At 36.3% G+C, this 13425-nt stretch overlaps 1 protein-coding gene across 1 annotated transcript in view; it reads left to right on the top strand.

Annotated features, from left to right (window-relative positions):
- Positions 1-3602, top strand: part of HHIP (hedgehog interacting protein) — a 71411-nt gene extending 67809 nt beyond the window's left edge. The window contains exon 13 of the mRNA XM_085313202.1: positions 2132-3602. Within this exon, the coding sequence (XP_085169328.1) occupies positions 2132-2325 (194 nt within the window). The 3' untranslated portion in view covers positions 2326-3602. The remainder of the gene's footprint in view (positions 1-2131) is intronic.
- Positions 3603-13425: the final 9823 nt, after the last annotated feature.

Here is a 13425-nt window from a genome sequence, read left to right as displayed (position 1 = left end):
TACCTACTTATTTTTGATCCTACAAAATAAAATGACTTCAATTTGGTAAAGAGAAACCTATATACAAACTAGCACAAACCAGTGAATAATCAGGAAATTATAATCCATGATAATTAATCAAGATGCTTTTATTAAATCCTATCTTGTTGCTATAACATATCTTTTAGAAGTCACTTGAATAAGTGACTGTGATTAAACTTGATGTTGGGTATGCCACCAAAGGATGAGATGAATGAATAAATGACCCTGTGTGCCACAGCTGTGTTCTCAGTGTCTCACAGAGGCTGTGGATATGTCTGTGCTGTATAATTCAGGCTTATACCAAACAAGCCTGGGTACCAGAAGCTATTTATGTATCAGCACAGTCTTCTGACCGAGCATACTAGGTTAGCTAGTTTGACCAGATACTGTACAATAAAAAAGGATATATTTAATGGCAGTAGAACTCTAAAGAGGAAAAGAAACATGGAGTAAGACAGAACAAAGATCACAGGATGGGTCACAGGATAATTCAAATTTGGAAGGGCCTTGAGGAGGGCCCTGTTGGAGCAGAGTTATCTACAAGGTCAGACCAGCCTTTACCCAGTGAAATTCACCCTCATAGACCAGAGTCCAMATTTCAGCAACTTTAGAGTTCTTACTGATGAGCAGACGTGACTTAGTTTGCCACAAAACCCCAGTTTACAGCCCCTTAAATTTAGGGCTGTAAATTGCTGAGGTTCATGAGCTGACCACAGATAGCTTAATTATCTGTGCAGCAAAAGCAGGTTGGAGAAATGGATGAGGTAATTTGGTCAGACATCCCGATCTCAGTTGTTCCCACCTGTCAATAAGAGAGTCTTTAGATTTAGAGAATGAGGTCCACTCTACAGCTCTTGCCAAGTGGCATGTAACGTAAAAAAAGCCTCCTGTGTGAACATAAATGTATCTTGAATAATCTGTTTTGTTTAAAATATTACAGCTGTATGACAAGAGTTTGATATATTCAATGTACAAGAAGTTTAGGGAAAGATATTTAGACTGAGGAACTCACTTCACTGCACCCCACACAGTGCTTAACAGAGATATTTAAAGTTCTATAGTTTAAATAAGAAAAAGTATTTACGAGGTATCAGTTTCCTTCAAGGTAATTAAAAAACTCATAAATAAAATCAAGAAAAATCACTGTATACAGAATATTAAAAATCTATTTAAATATATACTATAGTTCTCTTGTATTAGACAACAGCAAAACATCTGCAAAAAGAAAGATGCATTATTTTTCTCACAGTGCAATGACTCTAAGTCAGAAGAAAACTCTTCCACATCTAAAGTTATTCTTTACTAGCATTACTAACACTGGTGAGAATTTAATATAGTATTTAAATTTCAAAAACTTAAGAAAGCTGAGTAACCTAGAACTCTATTGGTATGTTGTCAGGCATCTATTAAAGAGATAGGGAAAGATCTTCAAACTTGCCTAACATAGGCAGTCTAAAAAAATACCCTGCTCCTTTCTTTTTAAAGAGGATTCAATTTTTTTCCAGGCTTAAATGATTTAGGAGTCGAAGGGCGGCATCTGCATAGTCTGTAGCAGACTGCTCTGCTAGTGAAATGCGCTTCTGTGATGTACAACTCTGCATGTACAAATCGGTCTGCCTCAGGTGCAGGACTCGCTAGCTTGGACGTGCTCACATGCTAAGTTGTCTCAACAACTTCAGGACATTTTGACTTACCAGCAGAAAGAACGAGATGAGCTGGATTGCCTAAAGCTCTATCTGCAGTCTAGTGCCGTCTCTCTTGCTCTCAGATGACACGGGTATTTGGAGCCTAAAATCTTTTGAGTTGAGCCTTCCATGTACTCCAAAATCACGCATGGTATTGGATATTTTCCAGAATTTACTATTTGAGCTTCATGGTCTGTCATGTGTGATGTTCTTTCAGTCATACAAAATCAGTTACTTCCTTCCCTTAACACTTGAAAAAATACGCCTTCAGAATTTCTCATGTTTCCTCCTATTGTGTTATTTTGGGGTCCTTTACAGTTATCAGTTTAGAAATGCAGTTCTCACATCAATACACGTTGCACCTTTTCTGCTTCTCTGTGAGGTTCTAAACATTAATGAGAATATTGCTGTTGTTTTACCCACAGCAAAATGTGATCCAGCCTGTCGACATGGAGGTGTCTGTGTAAGGCCTAATAAGTGCTTATGTAAAAAAGGCTATCTCGGCCCCCAGTGTGAACAAGTGGATAGAAACATCCGAAGAGTGACAAGGGCAGGTATTCTTGATCAGATCCTAGACATGACATCCTATTTGCTGGATCTAACCAGCTATATTGTATAGTTTCTGGGACTATTTGGAAACTACACTTTCAACGGGCATTTATTTTGAAACCTGTCATTTCTTAAAGACTGTTTTCCTGCAGCAAATACGGTGATTTGATTTACTTTATTAATTTAACTATAATATCCGGAAATGTGCAGATAAATTCTTTGCATGTGTGCAAATATTTCTCTACATCGTCACAGATGTATAGATATCCAATACGTGCACACACACACATGCACACACTCTCACAAATATGGTTTTGCAGCTAGTGGAATTTTTTATATGTATTTCTTCATGAGAAATAGTTTACACAGCGATTCCACTGTAAAGCACATTTGCATCAAAGGACTTTCACGGTGTCATAACGGATTCTTTGACATCCCAGAAATCTTGTGTCTGTACCTATCTGATCACAGCWATAAGCGAGCAGTTTTGAAACATCAATGGATAAACTGCCGGATTTAATAAAATCCAGTTGTAACAATTTCTAAGGTAAAACGAACTACATTGTGAGGCAGTATTTCAGAACTCCTTAATGCATTCCTACGTAGGCAACTCATTGTAAGACTGTAACCTTCACCTGCGTCAATGTAACTCTATTACAGAATGTTATGCATTTCTTTATCTAGTATAGATGCAGAAATCCGGTTATCGCAGCTTAATATCCAGACTGTTTCAAGTGTTTAATAATTAAATTATATTCGCGTATTTCAAAACCAGTCATCCTAGAAGGTCTGCTTTTTATCATATATTTTATTTAACAATGGGCACTGGGTTCATGTTACATATTTATATTATTTTATTTTATTTTTATAATATAGACATCACCTAGATGAGACAGCTTTACCATGTCCTGTAAAATACTAACGTTACATTTTCACCAACTTAATTGGAAAGACGGGGATTGAGAGAGCAAACACACTCTTTAATGTGTTGTGGATCTAATCTAGAAATGTATCCTTGTGTCAACTTGTATTCATTTACGATGGACGAAAAAGCAACCACCCACCAATCATAATAAAATTCCAGCACATCATTAAAATGTTCATAAAGTGACTTTCACTATAGCAGGATGGGCCAGATTATACACGATTAGACTGCTACAGATTTCACACTGAATGGAACTTCACTGGACGAAAGCTCACTTTAGCACATGTTGGCTGCGTAAGATGTCACTTGTACAAAATGTTATATGACAATTATTGCCAAATACAGTTTTAAATGTAAATGTTCCTTGAAGAGCTAACATAAAATTGATATTTTGTAAATGTATCAATAAATATGGTGTATATGCTACGGCCAGGTTTTTTAAAGGATTAATATTCTAATTAGATGTATCTTCAGAATTGGGGCCCTCTCGTCTCCAGCTCTCTGACGTTACTGGCAGTTTCTTTGTTCACTGTTTACCAACTACCAGGCGTCTTGCCGCTGCACTACCTGGCTTTTACAAAATCTTGCCTGTGCAGAGAGAACAGAGTAGCCACAGTGAACACGCACTGTAGTTCTACAAGCAGCTGCTCAAGCCCCAACAGTTTACATCATCACAGGCAATAGCTTCAAAAATGCKTTAGCCACATTTACTCTCCAGCAGGGAAATCATCTTGCTAAGGCAGTGACATGTAACTAATTTTCCTTTATGGAAAACTGTCAGTCTTTTATTTGGCAAAAATTAAATCTTTAAGTAGAGCATGACTGATACTTGTATTTATCTGTATTAAGTATTCCAGCTAAGGGGAACCGAAAATTACATTTCCCTTCTATATATGTTTGCCTGGGTCTCAAGTGACCTCRCGCCAAATGGAAATTGGTTGAGAAACCTTGGTTAAGTGCTCAGTGAACAATAGTCTGCGTAAAAACTGCATGCATAATTTTGCACAATGTAGACCCAACTGACAGTCCATTGAAAGCCACCTCAGGCTTAAATGAGCATGGAGACCAGATTGCCCTCTCACCCCAGAAAAGGGTGGTCCCTGGCAGCCCCACGGGCCCTTCATTGGCTCCGCACTGTGACCAATCTCAAAATGAGCCCTGCAGTAGCATCTGTAGGTTAATAGCAGCTCTTTGTCTCCCCTGCTTTCTGCCTTTAGTCTTTTTCCTGAATTCCACCACAAAAAGTTTTACAATTAAAAAATGTCCTGACAACCATTTTTGTAAATTGACCTTACCATCTAATCTTTCCTTATTCAACGTGGGTGACAAACCCGTGAACTTCTCATGAATGAGCCAGCTGCCTAAATCTGTCAAATAGTGCGGTTTTATTACACATTAGACTCTTCAGAATCAGCAAAGCAAGGAAAAAGTCACTGAAATATTTTAGCAACATCTAAATATCTGACAGAGATAACATCTTTAACACTTTCTTTAATGAAATATATTTAAAAACAAACCCAACTTTAACCCAGCTGTGACTAATATTTTCATTAACCCACTGGGGAGATGTGATAGTTCTTTTCTCACTCCTCAGTTCCTAGAGGCTTTAAAAAGCAGTGGCTGGTATGTAAATTGAAAATTCCGAGTGATAAAATAGCATAGGCATCTAGAGAAAGGATAGCAATGATCACAGAAGTTGGAGCTTAATAAAAAAATAATTTAGTTTACTAGTGAAATCAGAAAWTAAGACTCCAGTAAAAGCTAAGGATGAAATCCTGGCCTCATTCAAATCAATGGCAAAAAGCTCTCACTGAGTGCAATGAGGTCAGAATATCGCTTTTAAAATTCTGGCAAACACTTCAGTTTGTTTAAAAAAAAAAACCTATTTGAGTCATTCCATCAAAAAATCAACCCTAAGAAGTAATCTAAGAAGTGAAAAAAAGGGAGAAAAGAAGGAAGTCGTTTGTGGAATGTGTTTTGCTTCATTTTCAAGCCATCTTTTATAGCATGTGAAAGCAGGCATCTGCATTAAGGGTACATATGAAGTCCCAGTGGAAAAAAAGTATTCTCAAAAAGACACAAAAAAATCTTAGCCGCTTATTTATCAAAAGAAATTATACTATTAAAAAGAGTGAGTAAACCAAAATCCTTTCCCCTTAGGCCTAGCCACCCAAGATGCTAGTTTAAAAAGGGCAACTGCAGTAATTGCCCTGAGAATTGGCACACACAAAAAAAAAAGAAAAGAAAGAAAAAAAGGAAATGAAAGAAAAGAAAGAAAGAAAAGAAAAGAAAAAAGAAAGAAAGAAAGAAAAAGGAAARGAAAAAAGCAAGAAAAAAGAGGTCTGTAGAAAGCTTGTTGCCAGTTAGGTCATTCTACAGCCACTCTCACACAATCTCTAAGAGTGTCCCCCGAATAAAACTGAGCTTATAAATGAAACTAGATAAATGAGGCAAATCTAATGATAAGGGCCTCTAGAAGGGATTTTATGTATGTGCTCAAGTTGTCTCTGTCTCTCTCCTAGTCTTTTATTCTACTTATTTATTCCTTTTTTCTGAGATGCTGCCTGTCTCTTACCAATACATTGTACATTTCAAGCATTCTTTAAGACTCTCTGCTGCTAAAGGAGAATAAAAATACCTGTTGCATACAATGTAACTCCACTGCAGATGTCTGCTAGTTTTCAGCTAACCCTTATTTTACTATTTTACGGTGGGAAACCTTCCCCATTCTTTCTTTAAGATGTCACTGATCAAAAAGAAAGCCTATTATCTGAATACAGGGAGAAACATCTTTAGTCCATAGGTGAGTATTGAAACAAAAAGAAATATTAAATTAGCTCCAAATTGTTTTACTTCCATTTCAGAAAACTATTACATTWACTCACTCACTCACCTGAGCAAATCTATTTCTTCCATTAGCAGTCAGGGACATAAACGCTTTGTATCTTCAACTTCTCACGGGTTATTCTATTTCATGCATCCAAAGTATAAATAAGTTACAAATAAGAATATAAATTCGGTATTGGCAACCATGCCAGCTCTGGTGTTTAGCTCCTTCTTTCATTCACTTCTCTTCATTACAACTTTGTAGGTATTCCTTTCCAGAACCATAGCCAAGGCCAATATCCCTTGTTTGTTGCAAGCGTGATGCTTTTTATTTTTCAGACTACATAACAGAGGTGTGCCTCAAGCCAGCTTCCCAGAGGATGGCATTTTTTATCTTGTGATTGTCCTGCAGGACTTTGATATTTTATAGTGACTACTAATCTTGGAGCTTAGCTGAACATMAGTCATTAACTCTGTATTACAATCCAGGAGTAACAGCCTGAAGTTCCTCACTCTCAGGCTATGGAACTCAGCTAGAGATACACTGAAGTTGGAAAAAGCAGGGGAAAAAACATTTGTTTGTGACACAGTCACTATGCTAGGCAGAGAGTTACTGATTTCAATCAATAACCAGATGCCTCAAGCAAAAAGCAGAAGGATATTCCTGGCACGATGAAATGTGGCTTTTCAGTATAATACCCCTTCTCTAACTTGGGTTTAGAAATGAGGACAAGTCCCATTCCATGCACAAATACGCAAAATCAAGATTCTGATACTTTAGCATGGGTAATTTCTCACAGGTGTGAAGTCCTAGTAAGTTGAAAATAAATATTCACATATATAATTCTACTTGCATCCATAAAACGGGCATTTGTAAGATCAGATCTATATATTTGGACTCAACCCCAAAGAAATCTGCTCTGATTATTTTTCCCTAATGACGTAAATACTTTAAAAGATGTTAAAGCATTTCAATTTCAATTTGATATCCTTTAGTTTAACTGTGTATCAGTTATGTTAGGAATAATACTTCACYAATCTTCTGTCCAGCTAGAAAGATGATCTTTGTTTTAGAAGAAAAGGAAAGGAGTCATGAATAAAATCAAAAGTAACTTCTCATATTTTACAGTATTAAAAATGGACCAATACTTAATTTTTGTCAAATATRTATATATACATATAAAATATATTTTTTTTATTAAGAATCTTGCCAAAGTAGTAACCAACATTTTTAATTTATTCTAAATCAGATTTTCAGGAAATATTGAACCAAATAATATGGGTGTTGACTACAAAAAAAGATAAAYATTTCTATAAATAATTTCAGCAAAAAATGTTGTAGGAACATTGAAAAAAAAAACAGGACCTTTTTGCCAAAATTTTCATTGTTTTCAAAAGGGGAGTAATTCAGTGAAATACTACCAGTGTATTTTTCAGGATATAGGTGTGAAACAGTAGAAGCCACTCAAAAGCTTAGTACAGGATTACTTTAATCTTTCTTTGAGGGCCTGATTCGAAATCCATTGATGTCAACTGAAACTCTCCTATTAACTTCATTAGTTATAGGATTAAGCCCTTAAAAGCTATCCCCGTAGCCGGCAGAAGAACCTCAGTGCAGACACCACTGCACACGTTATCCCTGCGTCTGCATCCGCAGTCATTAGACCTGCCCCAGCTTGCCAGAAGGCGGCTGCAGGTTCGGGCCTGCCTCTACCCGGTCCTGTGGAGGCGCCTCATAGGTACGGCCAGCAGCTCCACAAGGACTCTGTGGATACTTCTTTAAAAACGCGGAGCCATTAGCTCACTTTCTTCACATTCACACACACGTTCGTTTTAAATATTTAAGCATACGCCACTAAGCAGCAAAGTAATTAAAGCAGGAAGTCAGTGGTGCCATTTTCTGAAACACACGCAGCGAGAAACGGAGCGAGGCTCTGCGCACGCAGGGGATGGACTCCTCACCGGCCAGCGCCAGGGGCAGACTTCCATCAGCTGCTTTGAGTCAGCAGTGCAAAGCCCGGATGCAACAGCTAGGCACCCTTTCAGATCCCTCTTCCTGTATTAAGTACGAACGGCGCAACACTTCAATCACAATTGCACCCTAATCTGACCAAGATTTTTGTTCTCACCCTTGCTAATAAGACTTGTAAGACTGAAAGCAATGGGACTACTCAAAGTATTAAAATGACAGGCGTAAGTTATGACAGGATTGGACACGAGTAGCTACTCTATAGACACGCGTGCGAGGCAAAGGTGTATCCGCAGGTCTGCGCGTTCACTGACTTCAGTTAGTACTACGTCCACAGAATTCATCCTGTTATACAATATACAACATCCAAGCAATCTTGGTATAGCAATTAATTCTCCACAGATTTACACTGGGCAGACCGATAATTAGACGGTATTAACGCCTTAGCTTGGAAAAGGGAACCCTTACTATTTCACAGCACTGTAGGAATGGCTCAGCTGACACATCAACCTTTTCCTTCAGTTCACTCCTGAGTTATTAATAGTTACTAATTTGGGCTAAATATCAGGAGAAGATTATCTTCTTCTCTGGAGATCTTCAAGGCCCACCTCGATGCAACCCTGTCTAACATGCTCTAGGTGACCCTGCTGAGCAGGGRGGTTGGGCTAGATGATCTCCAGAGGCCCCTTCCAACCTTACCCATTCTGTGATTCTATGATCTTGTTATTCCTTAATCCAAATAAAACTCCCATAGACTTCCATATGAGTTTTTCTTCACATTAGCCTGTGTAGTTTGATTTGAAAGCCAAGTGACACATCTGCTTACCAGATCTAGGTGCTGAAAACATATAGTTCTTGTGATCATTTCATAGTGCAGGTATTCCCAGAAAATTAACACTTTGTGTTACATATATTTAATGCATGTCTTTGCTGATTGTTACTGTACACACACAAAGGGTTCCACAACCAACCACCCCAGGAATTATTGCTAAGGCTSTGCTCAAACACTAAGCTGTATCATTAGAGAAAAGTTTTATTTCTAGTGCTAAAAACAGCTTCCCATCTGTTATCAGTGACCAGTAGTGTCCCATGTATCATATAGTTGAGTTCCTTATACAGTCCATGATTTTTTTCCATTTATTTTGATTTTCCATTATTTTGGTTTTATTTTGATTTTGTGATGAAAGCAAAAGGGAGYAAAATATTTAAGTGAAGAATTGTTTAAATTCCCAGGAAATTTCAAAAGAAGGTGCCAGCTAAYGCATGTGACTGTACGCAGCGGCTGTGGTTACAATATTCTTGGCTGGGAAAAAGGCAGAGAAAGCAAGACATTTGGTTTTCTTTAGTAGGATACACTTTGTTGTAGGACAAAAAATGTGGTTTTGCATCACAAGGCATTGACAAACAAATTTAATTTTCTAAATGTTCTTAAGGAGAGTCAATAAAAGTGAAATAATGAAGGTGGAATAAAAATTGGTGTGCAAATTGGGCTTCATTCATGTCGAGGAATACCAAGCCCAGGACCCAGCTGGTATTAAGTCACCAGATGCCTCATGTAGTGATCACCATTAATACCAGAAGCAGTAACTCTACCCTGTGAATTATCCAGAAATGCTCTTAGCTACACCCCACAACATGTTCTGCAGGATTAAGACCTCAATTCCCTTTTGAGAACAATTAGATTTTAATGAGATCCAAGCAAAAAAGCAAAAGAAAGTACAAAAATCCTGTCACTTGAGAACATTATTGTAGTTACACTCCTCTGTTCAACTAGTTTTATTATGTAACAGCCATCAGGTACTGTACGTACATTTGAAATGGGGGAAAATAGCTTAGAAAATATCTTAATTCAAGCTATGTTTAAGTATCTTCTATAAACTGTATTATACTACTAAGCATCTACAGGCAGCAATCTAGCAGAGCACTGGAGCACAAAAATGATTTTAAGCGTATGAGTCTCACTAAAGTCCTGTGCTTAATGCTATTACAATAGTAAGTGCTTTCTTGGTTTGAGGCCTTGCAAGTCTTTGCAATTCTACCTATGTAGATTACATATGCTATGTGTGTATTTCTTTTTAGGGAGACAGCATGGCTGAAGTTCAAAACAAGAGGATTCAGTTACTCTCTGTCACAAACTCTATATTATATTAAATATTTGCATCTTTGTGCCTCCCTTTTCCATCTGAAAATCAGTGAAATCAATCTTTGTAAAGCGCTTTGAGCTCTTCAAASAAAAAGTGCTATAAAAAGTACAAATTATTATTATATTATTGAACACCATGTATGTATACACACTATTATGTAATATATAATATATGTATAATGCATATAAATTCTAACAAATGTATTTGTGTAATATCTGAGAAATGGAACAGTTGTATCTGGAAGTGATAAATGCATAGAGTTGGATTTATTGTTAATCTGTGGATTTAATGATTTTTAGACAAAAGGATGTTTAAGTGTATAATTGCTTTTCTTAATTTAATATATTTATGTAAATGCATGCCTGAAGTTCCGGTTAGATAGTTATTCTTTGTCCTTTAAGCTAATAAAATATATTAAACTTTATCTTACAATATAAGGTACGCTTTACTTTTTTTTCCCATATTTTTCTTATGATCAAATGCATAATTTAAATTTCATGGAAATTTTAATTTTGAATTGGCTCCTTGATCTTTGCTGCAAAAACAAAATGCCAGCATTTTACATGTTCTCTGAAATGTATACTAGTTTTATTTGTATAAATTATAAGATGCTTTCATAAGCTGTGACTGAACAGTGCTAATATTTTTGGAATGGGAAATATGTATCAATTTATGGGATTTCTTGTTTGATTCTAGATAAACAAGAGTAAAGGTTAAGATCTCTGTATCGAAAAGATACCTGTTTCACTGCAAGTAATCTGTGTATGTACATACATGCTTGAACAAAGGGATTTCATCTACAGGCATTTGAAGTATCTGTTTTGGTGAAATAGCTCAGTAACAATGGAAAAATGCTGGGGGCCTTTTTGTTTTGTTTATTTAATATCTTTGAAGAGAGACRCGTTACCAGAACGTTTTGTTAAACTCGTATGAACCATTTCAAGTGAGTTATAGGCCATAAAAATGAATGTAATAAAATTCTTTCCATTTTCCCCCATCTCAAGTAACACGTTCTGTTCCACTGAAATCAACACCTAAGCATATCTGTGGGAGAAGGGCCAACTCAGTACATGTATATCTTTGATACAGAAAAACATTTATTCAGGACAATTAAATGCAAACTACACCTGCAACTTACATTTGCAAAAGTAAAAACCACTTTGGACAGGAAACACTAAAGAACCAAGGGCTTATTCACCCATTAAATTCACCTTAGTGATATTGAAATACTATTAAATTGGTCTTACACATTTAGCTTACTTGAAGTGTTTAGCCTGTCCTGCATTTATTTCCTAGAGTGAAGAATGAAGGATTATTGAAACTAAGATCATGATGCTATCTCTACATTTCAGATCTAAGCCAAAATAATCCTGAAAATTTCATGAAATTGTTTTTCCATTTTTCAGCTAGTTATACCATTAGTGATATAGGATGCTGGCCAGACACAGAACTAAGGTCCAAAGAAAATTTAAACTTCACCCAAATTTGAGGGTATTTTGATACCATATTTTACTTCAGCTTCCCAGTGAATAAAAGTAACAGTTGCAGCAACTATTTTTTAAAATGTTTTCTTTAAAAGATGCATTTTCTTAATTTGAAGAAAGGCTCAGAATTGCTCAGAACACAAAAACAGTTGGAAGCTGACAAAAAAAAAAGAAAAAATCAATGAAGACTGTTCTGCTTTTTAGTGGGAGCTAGACATTCAGTTGCAAATTAAAAGAAACCCGTGAGGTACAGTACATAATTGTAACAAATACAGTGCAGCATGTAGTTCTGGTGACATCATGAGTCGTTTGAGTTTGCTCTTGTAATTTATTAAGACATTATGAAAACCTACTGACATATTTATAAGCCTTAGAATTAACAACTACCTTTCATTTCTTTTACAACACATACCACATGAATTTTACATAAAGAGTTATGTACGTTCAACTGTGTATAGCATGACTGTAATTCTATCTAGAGCTTCTGATGACATCCTAAACATCATGGGCCAAATTCATCTCTGCCTTTAGATAAATTAAACAAGGTATATTTGGCCTCTTGAATGAGGCTTGTGTGGTTTGTCAATGCCATCAGAACCYTCAAATGGAATCAAAAGCTTATATGCATGATTCTGGAGCATTTCAATTTAGTAATATAGTTACTAATAATACTTTTGCTTCACGATTTAACCACCATTCCCAAAACATATACTTCAAATGAGCTCTTTCTGTCCTTTTGCTGCTTTCTGTTTACTTCCACCTGTAGCTCTGTTGATCTTTAATTCTTTTGTTCTTTATTTGCTTTCCTGTAGAGCCGCTTCTTCTAAAGTCTACGCACTAAATTGCTAAGTATTTACAAGTTGCTAATGAGATTAATTATGGCACAAGTGCTTTTTCCCTCTATTCTAACAAAAATATTAAGTAAGAGCTCAACTCCTGGTTTAACCCTAATTAAAAATATACCACAAGTAAACATGGTAGAATCCCTAAAAGGCCCAAGAATCATTTCAGTCTATGCGGTTGCATTATTTATTTTGGGGGAAGGGTTGATATGAGTCATATTTGATGACATGTCTACATATGACATACATCCCTTGCAGAATTAGGCAAAAGTAGGACATAATTTTGGTTTTGAAAAACCTCATTGAACAGTAGTTCTCTTGTTTGGTTGGTTTGAAGGGTTTRTTTATTTATTTATTTATTTATTTATAGTTTTTGCTCTTTCAAAACTAGGACTACTCTTGGTTTTGGTCTCAATTCCAAAATTTCTGGCTRAAACAGTTGAATGAATGGCTCATATACTGATTCAACATTCAATATTTTAAAAGCATTACTTAAGCTATTGCCAAACGAGTGAGTACGAGAGTCTTCTTCAACTGTCACTTATCTTACATTAATACAGGTTCACTGATAACAGTGTAGGCAGGAGGAGAACCAGGCCACCTTAAGTAGTTGCCTTTCCTTCTCACTGGTTTTATATCAGGTAAAATCCACAAATTTCAGAAATGTTTTTCAAGTCTTTTCCCAGTCAAACCAGTGTCATCACACAAGCAGAGTTTGACCCAGTTACATACACAATTCTAAATGTTTCATCTTCCACTACATAAGCTTGATTACTCAGTAATGGATTGACTGAGGGAGGAAGTATAGGAGTCGTGTGCCAGTCCTCCATTAGATCTAGTTGTATGTTCTCCATCCACTACTAGAAAACTAAAAATGTGATATATATGTAAGCAATTTCCACTTCAGGGAAGGGGAACAGCACATGTGAATTAAAGGGCAACATTTAGTGCACAAGATTTATAAAGAAGAGATCCAAACT

The sequence above is a fragment of the Rhea americana genome, unplaced genomic scaffold (assembly GCF_003343005.1).
Source record: "Rhea americana isolate MKP2758 unplaced genomic scaffold, rheAme1 scaffold_38, whole genome shotgun sequence".
Taxonomy (NCBI): domain Eukaryota; kingdom Metazoa; phylum Chordata; class Aves; order Rheiformes; family Rheidae; genus Rhea; species Rhea americana.
Note: the sequence above shows the minus strand (reverse complement) of the source record. Positions and strands in the feature narration are given on the sequence as shown.